Source organism: Sinohyriopsis cumingii, chromosome 17 (genome assembly GCF_028554795.1).
Source record: "Sinohyriopsis cumingii isolate HCF-2022 chromosome 17, ASM2855479v2, whole genome shotgun sequence".
Classification (NCBI taxonomy): Eukaryota; Metazoa; Mollusca; class Bivalvia; order Unionida; family Unionidae; genus Sinohyriopsis; species Sinohyriopsis cumingii.
This window is the reverse complement of record NC_142977.1, coordinates 35,117,436-35,142,936: the sequence shown is the minus strand read 5'-3', so window position 1 is coordinate 35,142,936 and position 25,501 is coordinate 35,117,436. Positions and strand designations below refer to the sequence as shown.

The following is a 25,501-nucleotide window of genomic DNA, read 5'->3' as shown; positions in this document are numbered from 1 at the left end:
AGTAAGAAAGAAGTACTTGTAGAAGTTAAGATGCAAATTATAATGTACATCCTACATATATAAACCATGCCAACATATAATAATACAAATTAGAATAGACATTCTATATTAATAGACAACATATACATATAAATGTGGTTAATTTATCCATGTAGTACTTTGGTGTGTTTTTCTATTTTAATTTCTTTCTAGTACTATTTACATAAGAGAGGGATAGCTTGACTGTAATGGAATATGAGTCATGACTGTCATGGAATATGAGTCATGAATGTCATGGAATATGAGTCAAATCGTGTGTTTAAGGAGCCACTGTGTTTAATAGACTCCGACAAAGATGGGAAGCTAGTGGTGATCGACGATGTGCTGAATCAAATCTCCCAGATTCCAAAGCAACTGAATATTGTTTCCATAGTTGGGCTCTATAGGACTGGAAAGTCTTATCTTCTCAACCGTCTGGCAGGAGTCAGTAAAGGTAGGTCTTTTACGTTCCGTAATCTCACTGCACGAGCGGGCTTTTCATCAAAGAGTTTCTTTGTCTCCCTTCAAGGCTGGATTTGGAAAGTTGTCGTATCTAGTACGATTCCAGGACAAAAGCCCTCTTGGACAGAAGCACCTTACAGGGATAGGACAAAAGCCCCTTTGGGCAAAAATCCACCTTAGGGTAGGACAAAAGCCCTATGATATTTGATATTGACAGTATTTCCATTCTTATAGAACTGTTGGTGTATTTGACTGAGATTTTATTTATTTATTTATTTATTGTAACTGCATTTCCCTTTAGTAATTTTGTATAGTGTACAAAGCAATGTTTATCTTGTGTAAATACTGCAAAGCACTGTAATAAAAGTATTTTATATATTTTTCCATACAATACAGGCAAATTTTCACAAATATAAAAAAACCAAAAAAAAAAAACAACAAATTATTAAACCGATCTGTGTATCTCACACTCACAGTGATTCCATTTTAAAATTGTGGTAATTCGAGGCAAGTGATTAAAATAATTAAAACTATGATACAATTATTTATTTCAAGAAATGTAAACTGGGGGTTGGGGGCTTTTGTCCTCCTCCTGAGTGGCTTTTGTTCTAGATGGTTTTTGCCCAACCTCTGTCAGGGGGCTTTGTCCTTCGGGGTGTGGGTAACGTATACTTTAATACAAATTAAGACTAGTCGAGTAGGTGGAACTTAGTTATCTAATCGTATCATCCAACGTGTAATAAGGAAACATAAATGGATCAGCATTATTGTGTACTGAACTAAATCTCTTTCCGTAGTCACGGAACATTGCCAGGTCGTCACTTAGATGGAAAATCAGGTGATGCCTCACACCCATGCCATGGATAGAATTGGTTGGAATACAAATTTAAAAGTATTTTTGGTCCGAAAATTTCGAGAAAAAAAAGTTCCAGCCCCCACCACTACCTTCAATTGAATTATCGGACCCACAAATTTGCCAGATAATTAAATTTATTTTTCATTCAAGAAGAAATAAAGGATGCTGTCAAATTCTTTTTATTACATTCACCAGCGGCGTCAGTTGCAATAAGATATATATTGATATTATTGATGGTTACACAATAATGATACAAAGATATATATTGATATTATGTTTACACGATGCTTATACTTATATATATGTTGATATTATTGATTTTTTACACCAAGTTTATACTTATATATATATATATATATATATATATATATATATATATATATATATATATATATATATATATATATATATATATATATATATATATATATATATGTTGATATTATTGATCTTTACACGATGGTGTTACTGAGATATATATTTATATTATTCCTGCCTGGACGATAGTTACATAAATATATATGTTAATATTATTAATACTTGCATGACAGTTATACTAACTTATATGTTGATATCGTGACTGACGCATACACGATATATATATATACATATATATATATATATATATATATATATATATATATATATATATATATATATATATATATATATATATATATATATATATATATATATATATATATATATATAAATATATATAAAACGATGTTTATGCTAAGATATGTGTTGATATTATTAATTCTTACTCGATAGTATTTTTATTCTAACACATATGTTGATATTACTGATGTTTACACGATATTTGGTTATGATATATGTTGAAATTATTGATGCTTACGTTATAGGTTTTCATTTATAAAGCTTCCTCTCTCTCTTCCTTCATAAAATTCATGGTGTTACCCTTTCATTCTTTCAAGAGATATGTACAAAAGAACACTGTCAGACCGAGTTTTTCGGTCTCCTTAAATATTAATGAAACATTTATGGAACACATATTCCAGTAGTATTTACCCATCATCTCTATAAATGTAATTTGCCAAGAAAATGTGTTCAGTATATTAATGTAGCGAGATGAATTATAATTTGAGTAAAATGGTCCAACGAACTTTTTGTGAATTTTGTATTGACATATCAGAGTATAGTATTAGTCTAGAAAATATGAAGATGACGGTATAATTTAATATACAACAATATTTGAGTACTTGGTTTTCCAAATCTCATATATTTGTATGAAAAGTTTTCAACATTCTATATTGGAAAAAACCTATGCGTTTGTTTATATTAAGACCATCAAATTTTTCACAGCCAAATAAGGGGATGAAGAGAGGAGGCAATGTGCTAATGCATATCTCTCCTGTATTGCTGCTTTTACTGATGATGTAGACCTTCTTCTTCTTCTTGAAGTCAGTATTATTGTTATTGTTATTGTTATTATTATTATTATTATTATTATAAGGGTTCCCACTTGGTTCTACAATCCAGTCTAAGACAAAAGGAATATGGGCATGGTGTCGACCACATCCAGTCAAGGAAGATCAGGTCCTTCTACTTCTGGATACTGAAGGTCTCGGAGACATCAAAAAGGTAGTAATATATACCGAGATATGAATAGAGCGCCCATTTGTCTATCTATCAAATCAAACACTCTTTAAAACGTACAATATAAGTTATTATTTGCGCATATATTGGTCACTTAACAAAACGGGAGAGAAAGATAAATTTATAATAATAATAATAATAATAATAATAAATAAATAAATAAATAAATAAATAAATGAAAGTTTCACTCCGGATTTATAACGCTAGGCCGCCATATTGAGCTCTTCAAAAACAGAATACGTAAAGTGGCATGCCTCGGAAACATTCTTGCTTAAACTACATTATACAGGTAGGCATTGAAAATCAGGCTATGCTCTAGGCGTTGCAAATCAGGTTATGCTCAAAGCATTGCAAATAAGGTTATGTTCTAGGCATTGCAAATTAGGTTATGCTCTAGGCATTGCAAATCAGGTTATGCTGTAGGCATTGAAAATCAGGATATGCTCTAGGCGTTGCAAATTAGGCTATGCTCTAGGAATTGCAAATTAGGTTATGTTCTAGGCATTGCAAATTAGGCTATGCTCGAGGCATTGCAAATTAGGTTATGTTCTAGGCATTGCAAATTAGGTTATGCTCTAGGCATTGCAAATTAGGTTATGCTCGAGGCATTGTAAACCAGGTTATGCTCTAGGCATTGCAAATAAGGTCATGCTCTAGGCATTGCAAATCAGGTTATGCTCCATGCATTGCAAATCAGGTTATGCTCTAGGCACTGCAAGTTAAGGTTATGCGTTCTAGGCATTGCTATTAGGTTATGCTCTAGGCATTGTAAATTAGGCTATACGATATAGGAATCGCAAATTAGGTTATGCGGTCTATACATTGTAAACTAGGCTATGCAATCATTTTTGTATTCTATCTATCTTGCTATAGAAAGTTTGAATAAACCTGTCTTGAACAAAAAGATGTAAGGAGAAAGAAACCCATGACACTACGATTCGACAAGATCTCTGTCAATATAAATCCATGGATGAATAAAATATAAGGGGCCTTCGCAGATACCTGCTTAAATCAGCGTTAATATAAACATAACGTAGTTGAACGCTTATCTGCTGCAAATAGCACGATTTTATTTAGTGTACACAATATCTAATCCAGTAACTTCAGAAAATTGACTTTTGCCCACGAGTAATTCGTTTAAGTTTTAGGGCGCTAATATGCTGAACATAATATAATTAAGTTTAATATTCCACTATAATTAAATTAAACATTCCATTATAATTTATTGACGCTACATTATTATGATATATATTATGCGACATATGGGAGATACCTTTTTAAAAAAATCAAATTTACTGGCTAAATAAAGGTTAACATCCCTTTGCATGAATAAAACCATGAGTATATTTGCATAAAAGTACCTTTTATTTCTTTACTCCCATTTGGAAATCTCCAAATCCCATGTCTGTCTACTCCTTAATGTTGTCTTCTTACTTCTTTTTCTGTCTGTCTCTTCTTCTGCATCCTCGCACTGTGTCTTGCAAGATTGTTTTTACCTGTCCAGATGATCTTGAGACATGACCGTCCATATTGTATGATGTGGAGGTTGTGTCGAGGCACCCATTCAAGTCAGCAAGTTTTCTTTCGTCTCCTGCTAAGCCAACAGTATCATCTGCGAAGCAAATGTTGTTGATTGTTCTTCCTCCGATGCTGACAGTATCCTCGTGCTCATGAAAAGCATCATCCATAATCGTTTCAAGGAAAATGTTTGAGTGAAAGTGACAATATACATCCCTGTCTGACTCCAACTGTTTTTCGGAACCAATCTCCTCTGCTGCTATTGATGATGACAGTGCTGGTGGTTTTGTCATAGAGGTGCACAACAAACCGCACCAGATTTGAGCTGATATTGTGCTTCCTCATAGTTGCCCATAAGGGCGCATGCCATACCCTATCAAAAACCTTTTGGAAATCTATATAAACGTGGTATAGATTATGTTGATGCCGAAGGTTGTTCTCGCAAAGGAGTCTGAGATTGAAGATTTGTTCTGTACTGCTCTTTCCTGCTTGCAAGCCTGCCTGCCCTTCAGCAATAATTTTTTTTTCTTCTTGAGGCTTTAGTGTTGAGAATTATCTTCAGCATGACATTGCTCGGGTGACTGATCAGACTGATGGTTCTTTAGTTTTGGTATGACTTTAGGTTTACTTTCTTGGGGAGCACGATGACCAAGGATTGACTCCATGTGGTAGGCCATTCTCCTGTCTGCCATATCTTGTTGCAGATTGTTGTTACGACTGTGATTATCTCTTCTCTTTATGCTTGAATGAACTCTGCTGATTGATTTTCCTTTCTTTCAGGAAAAGATGTTGAAATATTAGTTGTAAAGTCATCTGTAGTGTCCCCATGACATCTTGGGTTAGATGATTGATTATGATGATGATGATCTTATATTTCACAAGAGCTAAAGGGTTAGAAAAGATTATGTCCCTGAAAGGTTAACGCTGCGAGGAAAAGATAAGTGGACCAAGAGAGAAAGACTGATCTAAGGAATACGCGTACGCAAATTGCCCAACAACGTAAAAATGAAAGTACAGAAAGTAAAAACTAGAAGGACACTTTTGCAGAGTCGCAAATATTTTTGCAATTGATCCGTTAATTCTAGCTGTTCCTCTATGAGCACAGTGGCATACTCTCTTCTTTTTTGGTTTAAAAGCCAATAATATTCGGTCTCTACTGTTAAGGATTATAGGGCAACCCTTTCCAACACGATCAAGTTCTCTAAAGGTGCGACCATTAGTTCGGACCATCATCATTCTGATCTTCTCAAGTATTTTGAGCTGCAGAGACTAGCATCTCGTTCATTAATGCGTCCATGGAATATCTCATGTGTGTTATAGGTTTATCAATATCTCTGATGAACCTATGATGAACCGGTGGTTGTAGCTTCTGTCAAGAACCACATCTTGCAAAACGCTTTCCTACTCTTCTAAGCCTCTGCTGTAAAAAGGAGCAAACTTCATGCATTGTCTATAGAACGGCTCAAAGGTAACTATTAGTCTGTTTCTCTCCTTTGTCAACCGTGGGGAAGGTAAGAAGGGATCAATACCTATTTCTTCTATAGTCGCACACCCTACAGGGATCACAAGTCTCAGTCATATCTGTGGTGTGAAGGATCAGGACAGACTTGTTTGCCCAATTAGGGCGTTAGCATTCTATTTGACCATGACACAAACGAGAAAAACGGAAAAGGAGCGTCTCCTCTTACTGATTTATCGCCCCGTTTATATCTGGACATCAGTCATTTCCGGTCGGGTTGACCTCACTATCAAGAGATCTTATCAAACCCCCACTTGCACGGATCTTTCTGCTGACGAAAATTAAGGTACTTGAAATCTAGACTATTGCTACTTTGTGGGCCTATGGTAATCGTTCGCAGTGGAAGATGTTAGGCCCGCCGCGTTTTGACCGTCTCGCACTACTTTCTCCTCTTTGTATCTTCTGTTTTTTGGCAACTAGAGCAAAGGCATTTTTCCTTGGGCCCAATAGTTACAGCACAGAACATGTCCCCATCTGCTGACAATAGTGGACACTCGTACCGTACGTTGAAGTATATAATTATAGACCATTCTATTTAAACCATATCTATCTTCTTTTTGGTGGGGTGAGCGGAGAGTAAACTAATTTTAATGATCTAATACTTACGTGTTACTATTGCAAGATTTCCTCTTTGTTTAACCCAAACGCGATCACGGTCTGAGTCATAAGGGAAGAATATCTAGCATAAATAGACGCTGTGGTAAACAGACTGGTTCGAATTAAAAGCTCAGACGAGGGGGCTTAGTATCCCGGAAGATAAGCATGGTAATAGTGACATATTAGTATTACGTCATTAAAATTAGTTTTCCCTTCATCCTCAACAGCCGAAAAGTAAATAAAAAAAACCAAATTATTTTTCTTGAGCAATAAAATTGCATTTCTGTAATGATTTACGCTTAAGATGTGTTAATTGTTAACAAGTCTATATCACAATGATATTTGCCTATTTATATTTATACTATGTGTTAAAAGTTTGGTTTGATGCAAACAATCTCATCCTTCTTGGGTTGCCAGAAATGGTTAAGTTTAGTATCCGATATTTTCTATAAAAGCATATACAACCGTAAAAGTTTTATAAAATAATGTATGGTTCAGTGTTCAATGTTTATGAAATGCTAATACACAATAAATGCATTATCCTGATCAATTTGTGCTGTATTTACATGCACGTATTTTTTTTTTTAAACAATTACTTTGAATGATCTCATGAATGAAATTTAAATCACCACCGTAAAGATTTCTTCCTTTAAGTTCTTGCGCGTGTTGTGCGCGTGTATTTGTGTTCCCTCGATATCATTATTTATAATAGTGCTCTACAGCGCATCAATACTTACATCCCTTTCAATATTTTGCCTGCTCCTGCTTCTCCGAATTTTTTTATCATATCTTTTAACGTTTCGCTGTAGCTCTTCCCTGTATTTATCTCCCTTACACAATCTCAAGACGTTCAGGTATTTCTTTTGCGACAAAAACACAATTGTATTGCTACAGATATAAAATAACACTGCATACGTTAGACAAGTGCTGAGAGACCAGTCTTGACGTACAGTGTATGAATTAGTGTACTCATACAAATCGTCGTCTGGTTGTTGTATAATTCAATTAATGTGAGTTTACTTCAATTATTTAGTAATAAAAGATGCAGTGAAAACACGCTTAGATTTAATTAACTCTAAGTAAATTGTCTGATGCAAACAACTTCATGTATTGCTACTGTATCATTCAGTAATTCGATTTTAGATATTTATTGTAAACGCATCGTCTAACTACATACGTCGTTGTTGATTGCTGCCGCAAAGTTTCATTCTAATGTTGTACGACTCAGTATTCAGTTGTTAGCATTTTTACGTTATGTGCATTTCAACTTTTATGGATTGATTTTGTTCTCGTCTGTCCTTGTTTGTCTTATTTCATTTTCAAAGGAATTGGTGTTGTAGATGACACGTATATCTTGATATCCATTGCATTCAAGTCCATGTTTATTTACACGTCAAAAGACACAGCATTCAGTCTATATTTAATTACACCTCCAGAGAAACTGCATTTGCAGTTGAATAACTAATATAACTATCACATGTGTTTTGGATTGAACATAAGGTAATTTATTAATATGTTACAAGCTTAAACTTCATGCCATTATGTCAAGTGCTTGTTAATTAACTCTCTTCTCCAACCTAACATAATGACCAACAAAGTCCCTATACTATATACGAATAACAAGCATATTACTTGTTAAATACTCTTTGCTTGGAAATGTTTAACACGTTAGTTTTCCGGATACTCTTAAATATAATTGCCGCTCATAGAAGTTCATAGTAGATGTAGCACATATTTATAATTTTCTTTCGACATATTATTGATTACACTAACGCTTCGTTTGGTAAGGGACAGCAAACAGACTATGCCAATTAAGCAGAGCAGGTAAAGCAAATTAATTAAAAAAATTATTCTGCCTGTCGCCTGTGCTTTTTGCATTTTCACGTGTTCTTGATTTATCTCAGATTTAATATTAAGATTACAAAACACCTTTCCACCAATGACTTATGTTGTATGTTTCTAGCAATAACTCTCATGATTCTTCGTGCTATTTTCATTGCAGGGAGACAACAACCATGACAATTGGATCTTCACCTTGGCAACGCTTCTGAGTAGTACGCTTGTGTACAATGCTCTGGGAAAATTTGACCAAGACACATTGGAGAAGTTGAGGTATTTACTATTATTGATAAAGTTTGTTAAACATATTGTATCAAATTGCATCATATCATTGGATTGACTCTTCTATAAACAATACAGAATTTTCACAAAAAAAGAATGTCTGGTGCCACATGGAACCAGGCGCAAAAGTTGGCTCTGATGTGCATGAATTCTTAAACCTACTATGCTTCTCAAATACAATCGAATATTTTTCTCAGAGGTAATAGGATCCAATTCGTAAACTGTTTATATGCAGTCATTAGTTATCTCCATCCATTGAAAATAAGTCTCTCTAGCACCTAAAAGATATTTAGAATTTCAAGTAAGCCGAGAGTGATTTTTAATTGAGACATTTCACAGAAGAATCCAAATGTTATGCAGATTTCACGAAATATCCAACAAAATGATGCAGAATTAATGCTGTATTGTACACAAGACAGTATTCTATTCTTGACTGTCTTTATGAAGGTGACGAGACACTTTGGATCTTGCATTTTAGGTTCATCACGGAGATGTCGAAGCATGTTAGGATATCAGAGAGCTCATCAAGTGAGAGAGGTGCTGCAGACTTTGATCTCTACTTCCCGCTCTTTATCCTGGCCCTCAGAGACTTCACTCTAGACCTTAAAACCGACGGAAAAGATATATCCAGTGACGAGTATCTTGAAGGCTGCCTAGATCTCCTCACAGGTACCAGCGATTTCGATATCAGATACAATACACCGCGCATTTGCATCAGGAAGTATTTCAGAAAGCGAAAGTGCTTCACGTTTGAAAGGCCGGGAACGAAAGCAATTCTTAAAACATTAGAAACTTTGACTGATGAAGACCTGGAAGAAGAATTTGTTGAAGACTTGAAGAGGTTTACAACGTTTATATTTTGTGAATGTCTTCCGAAAAAGCTGGACAACGGCAAGCATGTCAATGGAAGAAGTGAGTGTCTTTCTCTTACATGTGCCTTTAAGTGTGTGTCTGTGCGAGAGTACATGTGCTCATTATTTTTTCTGTATGTCTTTCTGATCCTATTTCATTGCACTGGATGTTGTTATAAAGTTATATTTTATCTGTTCTGCTAAGTTGTTTGGTCCATTAGAAGTCGGTTTGCATAGTTTTACCTTCTCGAATGACTTCTAGATTGATTGATAACAGTTCAATACGAGTTTGCTGATTTTGTTCATTATATGAGATGAGTGTATGAGTTGTATTGCACCATGTGTATAAAGCTTCATGATGTACAAAGGTCAAGTTCTTTGGGGAAGAAGAGCAATGTCAATCAGAAATGTATAATGGGATGCAGCCTCTTTTATCTTATACTCACTAGCAAGCAAATGTTTTGCCATTATTCTTCAGAGTTTGCAAGTCTGATTCGAAGGTACGCTAATTATTACCAAAAGCGAACATAGACCTTTCATGGTTGACGAATGTCATCCTTATTGGGAAGGAAAACAAATGACAATTATAAATGTATGATGCAATGTAATCTCTTTTGTCTTATACTGACTTGTTTTTTGTAACCATTGTCCAGTGTTTGCAGCTCTGACTCAGACCTACGTTGCGGCGATTAGGAATGGAATAATTCCATGCATAGAGAGCGCCTTGGATACGATGGCACATACTGAAAACACTAAGGCTGTAGAAGCTAGTGTGACATTTTATGCATTACAAATGAAGGCCACGCTACAGTTACCAGTTTCTGTCGATAAGGAGCTTTCAGATGCCCATCAGAGATGCGTGAAGGATGCCATTACTTTGTTTCTAAAAACAGCTGTATATGACCATGATCAACAGTATCAAAAACTGGCCAACGTAAGTTTTAAGTACCTTATGCAAGCCGAAACTGTCAGGGAGAAAATAAAACCGAAGAATTATTTGCCAGATGCATTAAGAAAGGATAATACTTTGCTTGGTAAATGAGGTTAGTCTAACTCGCGTTTGAATTTTAGGCACTCTTTCTTATTAAAGGGAAATTCAAGTTTTACGAAAATTTGGCGCCAATTCAATCTTTGCGTTATTGGTTGCACGAGCAGTCTGATGTATGAATGTATCATGATTTAAGCTCTATTTTACATAAATTATAATTCAGCTGCAAATATATTACAAAGTCGCACATGTTTCATTTCAACGTAATAGCAGGAAACGGTTACTTATACTAATTTCAATGTTATATATAAATACTTATTTTTAAAAGCACCTAAATACCAGTGGTGATTTATTTCTCTACGAGAAAACATTTATTATGATAGGTTACAAAAATAGACGTATAGAAAAACGTCCACAGGATCCATATGTTTTGATTCAGTTGACACACCGTCACCTCACTCTCTGGTATGAGTTATCCGAACACAGTGATATTATTTGAAGATATCGATAATTGTCCACACATTAGCTTTATAAATTTCAAACCGCGTTTGTTTCATTTTGGTTTAAAAATGTAATATTTACATGTAAAGGCTCCCTTAATTTATATTCATTGCGAAAAATTTGGTATTGAACGATTTGTCGGTACAAAATCTGCGGAGGTCCTTGTGTTTGGTAAATATCAACTTGACCGCAAAACACGATTCTCCCACTCCCCACCCCCAACCCCTTGACAAAGAATGAATAAAATATTTTATATTGAAAGAAAATAACCATTTGATGCTTTATTTATGTTCAAATCAAAGCTACAATGACACTTTGTTTCGACTAAATTTGAAACTTCTGAAAATACGTTATGCAAAATATCCCATACGTTTTTGTCTTGTAGATAGTACATTTTCAGTTAAAGACCGGCCTCCTTTTGGACACATGTTCATTAACTTAGGCTTTGGACATTGCGTTCCGTGAGAATTGATTAAGGAATTCATTCTATCCATAATTAACCACAGTATAAAGCAAAACGACGAATACTTTATTCTCCATATACTTTATTCTATGAATAAGCAAGACAAATTCCAAACGAATGTTATGGGAAACAACTCATGGTCTGAGTAGAATTTAAAAAAAGAAGAGATTATTGACAAAAAATGCCAAAAAGGAACAACTTTCGTTCAGTTCATGTTTTGCACAATGATCAATGCTGCCCTTCCAAATATCGAATGTCTTACATTCGTACACTAAATAGAAAGCTTTAAGTAAAATACGAATTATTTTGTAATTGACTGATTAAATATATAAAATTATTGTGCTTATAACTGCGTGTTTAATATTATTATGTTTTAATAATTCATTTTATTGCACAGTTGTTTTGAAAATATCGTGTATTGTACTTACTTTTTTGTCGTGTACAGGAGAAAATCAATAATGAATATGAAACCTTCAAGAAAGAAAACGAGCAGGCGTCAGAAGTAAAATCTAAGCAAGCCATCGCACAACTTAATTTGACTATTGAGGAAAAGATCAAGCAGCAATTGTATACACGAGCGGGCGGATATAGCATTTACCAACAAGACATAATGAAGATTAAAGATGAATATGAGAAACTGAACGGTCTTGGTTGCAAGGTACTGCACATTTCGACTGTTTAACATACTTTATAAATATACACTCATGCATATATGCTATTGGACAGTTTCCGATCAAATGAAGTGTTGCAACAAAATTGTTTTGCTAGCAAAACAATGCTATGTACATAATCTCATAATTTATTTAATCATAGATGATTTGGATCTATAAAACCATTGCAATTTAGACGTATGTGTAATACGTAGATGATTCAAAAATTAGATTTCACCAGGTTTTCTTTCTGTTTTCTTATCTACAGAAACAAGAGACGCTTCTAGTGTATCTAGAAAGGAAGTGGGTTGAAGGACAAACCATTCTTCAAGTAGACCAACAAGTCACAAAAAGAGAAAAGGAGGCAGAGAGTAAATATTTCAAATCTCAATTCATTTTTTTAATGCACATTCTTTTTATTATTTAAGATAAAATTCGTTAGTTACGGTTAACTGAGCACTCACGACACAGAATCAAAGTAAAATTGCCAGCTTAATTTCACGATCAGTTCAGTTTGAATGAAGCATACTATGTTAAAGTCTGTATCAAATGATTATAATTCCAGTCTGAACAAGTTACATGTCTGGTACATAAATTTCAAAGCAAATTTTAGGAGAGCAAATATATTATTTCAGCAATATTGGCTAATGTCACATGTTTGTTGAATGACATACATATTTTGTGGACAATTAAATTTAAAAGTTTGTAATTTAATCTCGGCAACATGAAGAGGTGATAAAACAATAACTTTCAGTATCCATCTGAGAAAAATGTTTACAAATAAATAACATCTAAAATAAAAACAAATCGCTTCCCATTGACAAATTTAAAAAAAACCCACTAACCTGCTTTTCACTTAATATGATTGTTTGTATAAATTAATACAGTTGAAAGACAGAAGGCCATCGCAGCAGATAAACAGAGGGAGGATGCAGAACGCTTTGCCAAAATCCAGAGACAAAGATTCGAGGATGAGAAACTCCAGAGAGAAGAGAATATAAAACAGCTAGAGAAAAAACAACAACAGGAGCTTAAACATTTAATGGACCATCAAAATACAGTTCTAAATGAACGACTTAAAGAACAAGAACGGCTGCTTAAGGAGGGATTTAACATAGAAGCTGCCAGGTTAAGGCAGGATATTGAGAATCTTCGACAACAGATGAATGTGAAAGCCAGAAAGAAAATAAGTTGCTGTATTCAGTAAAACTGTCTGTCTGCAGTAATGATAGAAAATTATGGAACGCGTTAAATATCCATTAAAATGTCTATATCTGATTAGGTTTTAGCGCACGCGCTAATATAGGACCTTGGTTAGTACTACACAATGTAGTCGTTGCAAATCGTGTTGGTCCTCAATTCTTCCAAGCGGAACAAATGACAAAAGTGTTTGCTAGACATGTTACGTTTATAATAGAATATTTTCAATCGAGACTATTATATTTATGTTTTAACAAATGCTAGTAAATTTTATAAATAAAAGTTGGCAAAGGGCCACAATATATCTGTCAACATTTCCAATGTAAATATTTTGCTATACAATTTACTAGTTTGCTACTTCTCTGTCAAGAAATGGGACCGATGCTATACTATTTACTAGTTTGCTACTTCTCTGTCAAGAAATGGGACCGATACTATACAATTTACTAGTTTTGCTAATTCTCTGTCAAGAAATGGGACCGTACGATTTACTAGTTTTGCTTATTCTCTGCCAAGAAATGGGACCGTACGATTTGCTAGTTTTGCTAATTCTCTGTCAAGAAATGGGACCGATGCTATACTATTCACTAGTTTTGCCACTTCTCTGTCAAGAAATGGGACCGATACTATACAATTTACTAGTTTTGCTAATTCTCTGTCAAGAAATGGGACCGTACGATTTACTAGTTTTGCTAATTCTCTGTCAAGAAATGGGACCATACGATTTACTAGTTTTGCTAATTCATACAAGTAGTATTTCAATAAATCTGAAAGGTAATCTTTAAATAATGTTATTGAAGACCACATATACATCACAATTTTATTATGATACAAATTGCAGATTCTATGGTGACATGCTAGGGCATGTTATGACTCTAGTGAACCGGGATTTATTTAGTTGAGACGATGATTTATCACATAAAATGCATCTTCCCATATATAAATTATAAAAGGGGAGGTATCTATGAATTCAGTAAAAAGCTCAAATTTTTTTAAACCTTGTTTCATATTGTTCAAACGCAAGTGCTGCAATATAAAGTTTGCTCTGTTATGTATATTTAATTTGTATTTGTCAGTTTTTTCCTTCATAATTATAGGTTATGTATAATTGCATGTTGAATTTGACCTTGTCCAAATCAAGTTTACTGTGCACCTGACAAAGGACATTGATGATGTTTTTTTTGTAAACAAATAATAAATAGTTATTATTTTTTAGGAGTGTTCGTTAAATATTAGAATCATTATCAATAAAGGTAACATGTTTATTTTGGGCCTGGGTCAAGGATATGGGAATTCTCTCATGATTAAATCTGTTGTACCTGATGTTTCCCATGTGCATTATTATAATTTTAGTAACATATTTTTTACTACTTAGAATGTTCTAGAAATGATCATTGGATCTACATACTGGATCTAATTTTGTGTCAGTGTTTTTTTTATATTACCTTGATTACTTGAAAAAATTATTCAGTCTTGCAATAACATCAGAAGCAGAATCATTTGTATTGCTGTGTTTAGTATTTGATTTTGATGGAATTATTTGTTCAACTTATTTGTCTCTTGAAATACAAAGTGCACAACAATATTTTTGGATAGAAACATTAATCTGGAATTATAGTGAATTCAGACAAGGGCATCTTGGATTATATTATTGTGATTCATTTGGCGACTGTTAGCACATCATCACACCATAAGCCACTGTTACATTAGAACAATCAAGACTACAGGCACATCAACACCTTCATTGCTGGATCATATTTCGAACACCACTTGAATTTAAGTAGAACTTTATTCATTTCGACTGGTGATAGACATGTACATACTATTTGGGATTTAATTCGCAATACTGTAAATTCTTATTAAATTTACATTTTGTATCTAGGGAAATAAATTATTTGTTGAATTCTACAAAACTTGCTGGTTTTTCGCTCTTTTCTATTACTTGTTTTAGACCATAGAGTCGTAATATGTCAAATGACTTTAAATGGACATATCACCACTTTTGTATACATATAAATAAAGAGTGTATGTGATTCCTGAAAAGAGAAAGGTATATAAATGTTGTATATTCTTGATTGTTATTCAATAATTTCATTAGAGGTTTGCAAGAATCTGAATACTGATGATAATTTCATAAGGGTATAAACAATTTTCCAAGAGATAGAAAAAATTCAATAGACATCCATATATCTAATTCAAGGTATGGACGGTACTTGTTATTTTCAACATATTGCTTCTTTTGTTACTCAAGCTACTATATATGGTTCATATCAAAGTAAATGATATCAACAATCATGTGGTTCTGTGTATTAGGTTTTGCACATATTTGCTTGTTTTGTGTCTCTTGGTACAATGTTTTTCTTATACCTTTCCCTAATATGTAGTGTCTGCTATTATCATTATGTTTCTCTGTCCGTCCGTTAATTTCGTGTTATGACATTAGCGTGGCTTCACATAACATCCATACATTTGCAACTGGATTGTCCAATAGGAAATATGGGGCCAATCTACCAAATAATACGATTTTAACTTAACGAAGAAAAGTAAACTGGTTTCAGCTTACCTTCATTAATATTTGCAGGTTGGTTTCTTTATTGGAGATCAATAATGTGTATTGATTTGATGGACAAACGGTCAGATATTAAAGTTATTTTTACGGACCAAACTAAAGTGTTTGTCATCTAACGTGTTGAGTAATGCTTGCCATCTTTTTACCAAACTTTGCAAGTGATTTCCGCTTTAATACAAGAAAAACACATATTGATTAAGTGTCAAAAGATTAAATCTCAAGTTCATTGTGATAGTCCATAGGAAATAATTTTCGTGTAAAAGCTTGGTTTTCCATGACATTAAGCTAACATTTGCAGATGGGTTTCCCATATAAGATATATTTATATGAGTTTGCGAAAGTCAAAGGTCGAGATGATCATGAGAAGGTATGGTGGGATCTGCGTGATAACTTAAGTTCTGTTGAATATACTTTCATCAAATGTTAAAGTGTTACAACTCAATGGCCATAAACTATATAACAGAAAGAAGCAAAACCAAGAGTTGTTGTAAATCTTAGCAAATAGTTTAATCATCAAAGATATAAATCAAAATGTGAGAGGAACTTACACTATTATGAAGTGAATCCAAAATAATGCTGATAAAGTCCTATGAAAGCCAAAATGAAAAGTTGCGTATAAATTTCAAGACCGGAAATGTAATGGTCCGGTAAGAATCGTGACTTTGTCAAAATGAATAATTTGCAAAAGTTCCAGAATAATTTCTTAGTCCAAAAATGGGCACTTTCTATTTCTAGTGACCAGTCAAAACAAATATTTTTTCATGTCAAATAATATCTCAGTACAACATAAAACACGTATGCTGCAACATGAACACAAGAAATAAGAATGACTCCGAATTAGGAATGGATCTAATTGCCCAATTCGCACTTTATATAAACCTTCTATTATGAATATATATCGCAACATACCACACGTGAGAGATCTTAATTTATTTCGAAATTGCCTATTCATGTGACCTAACCCAACCAATGGGAAATTACCTAATACTTCTAGAACAGTCAAAACCCCACCAACAAATGAGAAACTAACACAAAGTCGTCAACAAGTGTTATTATTAATATTATTGTTAGTAATTGTCAACACACGCGTAAAGATATATTTATAGATCCTATGTAAGTTTCTGAAACAGACCTTAGCCAGTTAGGTAACATCTAGCTAAACCTAATGGGAAATTACTACACTTTGCATCTATAATTACAAACTACAATCATGTACCAGGAGTTATATATATATATATATATATATATATATATATATATATATATATATATATATATATATATATATATTGTTTTTGATGGTAGCAAAAGCGATGTTCGGTTAATTTCACGCCTATGTTCATAAGAGGTCAAGGTCACTGTTATCCAACAAAGGGAAACAATATCTACACAATACTACCCAGTGTTGTACTTATCATGGATTTGCAATTGTCCTTACTGAATAATAAAATGCAGGGAGATTTCACAATTAAAGTCATGGTCAAGATGACCATTTTGCTTAATAAGACATGTGGGAAGAGTCTTATATGCCATTTGCAGTCCTATTGTTTCTTATGTAAATTCCAAACATGCCACATATATTTCCATGTTTTATTTGATGTTTTACTTAGGTTTGTTGGGGAAGGTGTTGATTTTTAAATCCCCTCCCATCACAAAACATTGTTTCTCTATCCAATAACATCTGTTATATTATCTTTATTACTATTATTATTATTATTATTATTATTATAGCATGCCGTTGCTTGCATGATTGTATGTTAGTATTTTATGTGTGTATCGTTAGATGGTAATTATGTGTTTAATTCAAATCATATTGCCTCTTTCTCTCGTAATAAAAATAATTGCAAAGGTTTACCAAAGTATTCTAGTTTAGTAATATCCCAGGAATGAGGTATAAGGAATGATGCAGTTTTAAAATACGAGATATAATAATAAGTCCAGGAAATCGACTTTGTATGGACAACACAAAGATCTCTAACATTCCTAAGAATCTACATTAGATACAATATTCAAGGAGCGCGAACTCCAAGAGAATTCTATTTTAAGAGTGTTAAGGCATTATTAAGATATATATTTATTCTGGTTGCATCTCTTTGGTTACAAAACAGAGATTGCAAATTACATTGTATTCAGGATTGGAAAGTGTATCTTACTTTCAGCAAATTTGTGGAGAGATAGAAAATGTCAGAGGTTGATTACAATTGTGTTTACTGTATGTGACAACCGAAAGGAGACAGTAGTGTTCAAGTTTGCTAGCAACCAGCAGAAGAGCTAGGTATAACACAGCATTTATTGAATATAGGTTTAAAGTTGGCCATTTCATTGTTAACTATATAAGTATTATAAGTTGTACGAATAACATATATATCGAATAAAAATGAGATGTGGGTAGAAAAGAAACTATACATACGTACGCTATCTATCTATCTATCTATCTATCTATCTATCTATCTATCTATCTATCTATCCATCCATCCGTCCGTCCGTCCGTCCGTCCGTCCATCTAACCATCTATCCACCGACCGACCAACCCACCCACCCACCCACCAACCCACCCATTCATCCATCCATCCATCTCCACTGGTCTGACTATGTTTCTTTCAAAGCACAGACAAACATATAACAAAGTAACGTATTGTACACGACTGAGGAAAATGCGATAAGTCAAGCCTTCCCAACGATCTGATCTTTTCTATTTCCAAAATGTCACTTTTATACCATTACTTCAAATCGTGTCAAGCAAACAAATACAAATCAAAACACTAGGACAAACATAAGAATAGATCCGTATCAAATAGTCACAGCTCAAGAAGACTGTCCAAACGCACTCACGTTGCTATGATCTAATCTGCTTACCTGCCCAGATCTCGCTCCTGACGAACACGTACTTATCGTGCGCGTCGAATATGAGCAGGAAATCTCCCACGTAGATGGAGCGGTCGTGCAGACACGTGGTCCTAGATGATGTTGAGTTTAACCTCCGCCAGATTTCATCATGCTTTTTGGCCTTCGTGGTAAATTGGTGACTGCCGTACGCCCCGACCAGGGACACTAGTCCACATCCCAAGAAGAGACAATGGAGACCATCCGCGAGAGACTCAACGGATATGGTGGACATCAGAGACAATGACTCAGGTGGCACAGTGGTACTTCTTGTATTGGTCCTTCATTGATGAGCGCCCGGGCTTCATCTTCCTATGACATCCCAGTTAGTCAAAAGTCTTAAGGATCGTGGATACAGTCTCATCGCTACTCGATGAGCAGTTTGAGGTTGAACTTTAATTGCTCGTCCGTGACCGCAGAGCCTTGTGCAAGCACCTTAGCGAACATTAGCGTGCTCGCTGGACAGTAATGAGGTTGAAGTAGATGCCAATGCTTTGCCGCACCGTGATGACACCAACGATGAAGCTGTAATTGAAATCATTACCGATAGACTCGCCGACATTTATACCAATTGTGCAGATTAACTCAGAAGAGTGAGATAATATACAATACTAATTATCTTTCTTGAACTAAAACCCACTTCATCTTTATGCAAGCGGGTAAAGATGCATACTGGCTTGGTGCGTATGGCCACATCCAACTTAGTTCAAACTAATCTACGAGTCAGCAACAGCAGTGGGTATCAAATAGCTATTAAGAGCCTTCACTACTTCGAATTAATGGGTTCCTGTCAAGACGAAGTATGTCGGCCTCGTTGCCGGCTTCACAGCGGCTGACGCTTCAGCTCGTCTTACATTTAAATGCATGCGAATTGTTGCATTGGCCTGGCGAACCTCAATAGAATAAGTTGGAAAGGGACATCTATGCCTTTGCGTGAGGCATAGGATTCGAACCTTAGCCTCTCATAGCCCTTCTAATAAACTACGACAGCATGGCCTGTTTAAATGCACTTACATGGTCTGGGCGGAGGCATGTTTTGAAATACATGTCGACAACGGACTGTTTTAATCATATTTAGATGCTCCAGGCTGAGTATTGTCCGATGACGTTCTTCTGGTTCTGCAGCCACGTATCCAAGGTTTTTGGATGCCACACAGGAAACTCAGGAAATTGACGATATTCTTTCCTCTTCGCGCAAGGTTAAGCATGTTTGCATCCACCTCCAGTGCGGGACTCAAGGTTAGCAACGACAGGGCTATCTTTGATAGTATTACCCTGCTTATTTAGGCGTCATTCGTGCGAAATATTGTGTCGTCATTGGTGCTTTTTAGTTAGCGCTACGGAGTGCTTGTCCCCAAATATTTCCTTGAGCACGTCTCGGCAGAATCTAAAGATGTGAGTCAGCAGGACGAGGTATGAAATGTTTTCGTTCTTGTCCGGCTAACCGTTTTCTATCGGGGAGTCTATGTAGAAGCTTACTTATTTCTAACACATTTGGGTGACCGTCCAGATAGCTTTTAGCCTACACCATGACAACGTTCGAGGCAGGTCTCCTAGTGGTGGATGTGGATAAGGTTGCAGACTCATACCATTGTTGACGAGCGCTCTTTTGTCCGCCATGGAGTAGTTGCAATCGTCTGCCACATTTGAGATAGAACCAACGATATCGAGGTAGGCTAACGCATGGAGGAAGAAGCGGCTGGAGTCCTTGACTAACAGGTTTACCAGGTGTTTCAGTACATGATTGCGGACATCGTAGAAATGGTTTTGCTGATCGCGCATGCTGAATTCCCAGAACACGGTACACCTTTGTCGAGGGCGGATTATTGCACGTACCCGAGTATCAAGAATTATTTATTCTACCCTTGTAAACAGTACTAAGAGGGAGAGCAACGCAGGCCGGAACACATGCTAAGTTCATAACAATGGCGTCACACATGGCCATAGTCACCTTGTCCACAGCACGTCTTGAGAGCGGTTGCCACAATGGCGCCACCCACGGCCTTGATTGTCTAGGCCGATGTCATTGCTAGCAACCTCAGGGTCTACCCTGAGGATGGCTCGGACAATGTTGACGAACCCGCCCCGTAATGCACATTTTACGCTGTTTGTAAAGAGCCCACCACCTCTCCCTGATCGCACTTATTGGTCCGTTCATGTCTAATGTACTCGCCCTAACACTTCTAACACATTGACAGAGTTTCGATCAGCCCATCTGTGGCCGTCTGTTTGCATCATAGACCAGCCATAGTGATTATTTTCAGATGATCCAGGTGGTTGTTTGGAGAGGTCGCAGTCCTGGCACATGGGCTATTGGCCTTAGGACATCGTTTACTCAGCATCGAATTACAACCCCGAGTCCCTCTCTGGACAAAGTGATCCCTATCAATCTCGGTCAACAATTCCAGTTCTGCGTCTGTGGCGTTTAGCAGAGCGCCAAGCTCATCCGGGGGTTGCTCAAATTATGGGGAATATCGATGTCATACGTCTTCACATAGGTGACCCTGAAGGCTTCAAAGAAATTTGACAAGAGTAGCACTCCTGTCTTAAGTTAAAGGTCATTATTATCTTCCATTGTCTTGCAGGCAACATTATTCTTTACTTTCTGAGCGTGTCATATCGACGGATGATTTTGTAGCATTCCTGAGGGAAATCATTAGCCAAATAGAATAGTCTGCAAGGCAAAAACAGATAACTGTATATAAATTGTAGCTGGCCCATGGAAAAAGTTCATATATTATTTCATGGTGTACGGAATGGTATAGATGTATGCAAATGAGGCCGTTACAAGAGCTTGGTATCATTGTAGGTAGGGTCCAGTTCTTCCCACTTTTCCGTGTTATGCATGTCTAAATTTGTTTTGTAAATCTGGGAACATGACTATATTTATTTAGTCATAACTGTAAACCATACTGATTAACATTAGTTTTTTCCCTACGTGACTTGGGTCTAATTTAAGGAATATTCAGTGAAAAAAATAACATAGAATATATACATAGATGCATATGTCTGTGTTAACAATTACTAATAATAAGACTTGATGACGACATTGGGCTAATTTCTCATTGGTTGGTGGGGATTGAACGGTTGTAGAAGAGTTATGTAATTTCCATTGGTTGGGTTAGAACACATGAACAGGCATTTCAAACAAAATGGAATAGTTTGATCGGTATGTTGTGAAGTATAATCGCACTTGTATGTGTATATACGGAGAGAACTGAGCAATCAGGTCATTCTTATTTTGGAGTCTTTTCTTGTCTTACTGTTGTTAGTCTGCAGACGTGATTTATGTGTGTACTTAGATAGGGGTATGGAAGGGAGTAGTAGAAGGACTAGCACAGGAAGAGTGCAGGAGAAGGAGAACAGTACAAAGAGCGGCACTGGAAGAGATCAGGAGGGAAGGAGAACAACGAATACAGATGAGTACAAATGACTGCTCACTGAAAGGAGGCTCTCACATTAGTACGTTAACACCCATATGATGGAACAAAGAAGTCATCTGAAACAGGGACAAATAATGTATTCATTTGTGTGGAGAGTAATTCAAAGATTCATATCCAGGAATTGCTTGATTAGTTTCATTTTTCTTAATATTGATTAAATTATTATATACCTTACCTTGAGTTGCTCATGTATTTACGCTGTCGGCACAGCTGACTGGGCGTGAGAAATTGAAATTTTAAATGTCCACCTTTCTGCCGTATTAGTGCTATATCAGGATTTTGGCGGACCAGCACATTTCCGGTTTTAAAATTTATTCGGAAATTTTCATTTGTCAGGCTTATCTGGGACTCACTTCATAATACTGTAAATTCCGCTCACATGTTTTTTATATATAACTTTGATAAATACAATATTTGTTAAGTTTTACAAAACTTGTGGCCAAGTGGTATAGAGCGCTCATCGTTCCGGATCACTGCCATTTCACCTCTGCGTGGGTTCGAGTCATACGCTAACGTGGGTACGTGAGAAAGCTTGCCAGTAGCTTCACGTGGGTAGGTGGTTCTTCACGGTTGTTTCCGGGGTTCTTCCTTTCACCAGTCATACTGGCCGCCATGTATAGCCTATCTTGTGCTGAAAAACTGCGTTAAACCCTACAACAACAACAATAACAACAAAATATATCTTACTTGGTTGATGGCCACTGAGTCGTAAAAACCGGCACATGCTTAAAACATATACTTAATATAAAACTTATTCTTTCCTGGATCTGTGACGAGGTCCGTTGTGGCTTTGAAAATGCCTCAACAGATTGTAACGTGGCTCTTTATCTAGAGCGTTATCGGACATAAAATGGCTTATTTCCATCCAGTGATGATGGCTCCGATGATAGGATCAAGGGTTTTAGACTCAGAAATGTCAGAGACCTTCATAGGAAACTTGTCAAAGACTTTTTGTAATTGTTGTTACAATAGATTGATCATCGGCAGAATATAGGGCGGAAATAATCATCCATTCTACAAATATGGCGTCGTGGTTTTGTTTTCTACGTTTATATCAGCTCTGTTCGGGATTCACTTGGGAAAGGGCTTATGTCCCTTGCCTCGAAACGGCCAGTACTTCAAAATGTAGAGCTTTGTCTTGTCACATATTAGAGCCACCATTCTGAGCCTATGTTCGTGAACTTTTTCAGTACCAGTCTCGAGGTGGGGTGCAGCCATTGTGGTACTGTACATAATACTTCGTGATCGGGTCACCGGCTGTTTTATCAGGTATAATTTTCCTTTTGATTTTATCGGGTTTATCCAGTTCTTTCAACATTAAACTTTCTATGTCGAATTTGCTTGTGCACTGACACTACTTCGATTTATCATGATATTGTTGATTAAAGTCGCTTTTACTCTTATCACAATCTGCGGGGCATTTATCTTTCGATCTGAGGGTTGAATGACGAAGCAACCAGTGATCTATTAAAGAAATGTGTTGCCTTTACTGTTGGAATTTCTAAAGCCAGATGTACTAATAATTGTGATTAAAGAAGGCACAATGTAGAAGGGATATCATAACTGGCAGACAAAGTCGCTGTGAGCGCGACACGCGAATTTCACATATATATTCACTGTAGCTGCAATTTTCATTCTCCCCTTGGAAAAGTGAAGACTTCCAACATATTTCTTGGAAGTACAAAAATACCATCCAGGGTCGCTGAATGTTCATAAACAAACTTCTTACAACAACAACAACAGCAAACAAAAAACAAAACAAAAAAGAAAAGACAGAAAACATGACGTTGGAAATGTGCTAGGCAGACGTAGAAGACCGGTTTAGAAAATGGCATCATCCTGGTATTGCCATCGACATATGCAGAGAAGTCATAGCATGCTTTGAGGTTTCCCAACTGAACATTAGTGTCAAAATATAATCTGCTTTCTTGGTTTGCAAGGAGTATGTCTTGGCTCTTAACCGAGATACCTAGCGCTATTTAGGCAAGCAGGTGCAGGCACAGCCTCTTTTCGTAACAGAGTTACGGCATAAATGAGGAAGGGCCACAAACAGGACATAAACACGAACTGATAAATTCCGTAGATAGCACGCATGACATCATTCAGCTCTAGTGGGCGATTTAATAAAGAATGCTGCGTGCGATCCCGGTGAGAAGCCGGGTATCTGTTGAACAAGACGAGCATGCGAAATCTGATCTGCAAAAATGGAGTAGTGGGCTCATTTGGTACGCAGATTGGAAGAAACGTTGGGCTGAGACCGCCGCGCCCTGCTAGGATATGTGATTGGCGAACAGGATCGCAAAAACTGGACATTAGAAAGATGCACAATCCTGATGAGCTGAATTGAAAAGTTATATGCTGATGCAAGGCCGCCAAGTACATTGAGTTAGAATGGCGGCGATGCCTTTGATCTTTTCGGCATCTATTACCAATGCCCTAGCTGCTCTAAGAAAACACAACGCCGAAGTCAACCGAAGTACATGCAAAGATTATTGGCAAAGATGTAGCCAATACATATACCCACACTTTGTCAAATTGTCTAGTCTGTAATTTCTATCCCAGTTTGATTGCCTCCATCTGGGAGTTGGTTATTGCTGTGCCATTTATACTTCGTTTAGGTAGAAAAAGCATATCCCATCAGGTGTCCAAGTAAATGCAGCCTGAAACCAACTATTCTTGAGTATGCCAAAACAATATTATAAAACACGTCATTGCTGGAGAACTTCTGTTCCATCGTAGCTGTGCCCAAACAAACATCAAAATCACTCTCTCAGATGTACAGCCCTGATGTATGTGGTCAAGCTGGTATATGGTCTAGCAGCTGTAATGAGGAGGCTTGGAGGAGTATTTAGGAATGAATAGCAAGGCGGCTGAAATTGCTCATAACTTAGCCCTGTGGTTCTATTCTCTTGTGACTAGAGGATGATGGATGGTTCAACTCTGCTCGTCATACCAGATGCAGAGACAATGACTTTAACATGCGGATAAAGATTTTGATGTTTAACATCGACAAGTGGACAGTTGTATTATATTGTATGTTACGTTTTAACACAAACAGCTTTGAGTATACTTATAACCCTCCAAACTTTTAAACGCATGAACAGTAACTTATGAAATAATTATATAACTGTAAAACAGAACAACTGAATTTATCATAATGTGGCTTCGTGCCATTATTTATTTTAAAAAGATAAAAAGAGACAGAACGTCGGAAATTTAACGTTTATTGTACATTTCATCAA

The 25,501-nt window shown here is 36.0% G+C and overlaps 1 protein-coding gene across 1 annotated transcript; it reads left to right on the top strand.

Moving 5' to 3' along the window:
* The first annotated feature begins 213 nt into the window (after positions 1-213).
* LOC149778412 (guanylate-binding protein 1-like) lies at positions 214-17,931 on the top strand. Its single transcript, XM_089939229.1, has 8 exons — positions 214-472; positions 2,814-2,941; positions 8,593-8,702; positions 9,190-9,623; positions 10,216-10,496; positions 11,960-12,172; positions 12,433-12,535; positions 13,052-17,931. The coding sequence occupies exons 1-8, from the start codon at positions 265-267 to the stop codon at positions 13,369-13,371; spliced, it is 1,797 nt and encodes a 598-aa protein (XP_089795355.1). The 5' UTR covers positions 214-264; the 3' UTR covers positions 13,372-17,931.
* The last annotated feature ends 7,570 nt before the right edge of the window (positions 17,932-25,501 follow it).

Excerpts from the sequence above, each read along its gene's own strand:
- LOC149778412 (XM_089939229.1), top strand. The coding sequence starts at position 265 with ATGAATGTCATGGAATATGAGTCAAATCGTGTGTTTAAGGAGCCACTG. Across the intron at positions 8,703-9,189 it reads GACACATTGGAGAAGTTGAG|GTTCATCACGGAGATGTCGA; the intron begins GTATTTACTATT and ends CTTGCATTTTAG. Across the intron at positions 12,536-13,051 it reads AAGAGAAAAGGAGGCAGAGA|TTGAAAGACAGAAGGCCATC; the intron begins GTAAATATTTCA and ends AAATTAATACAG.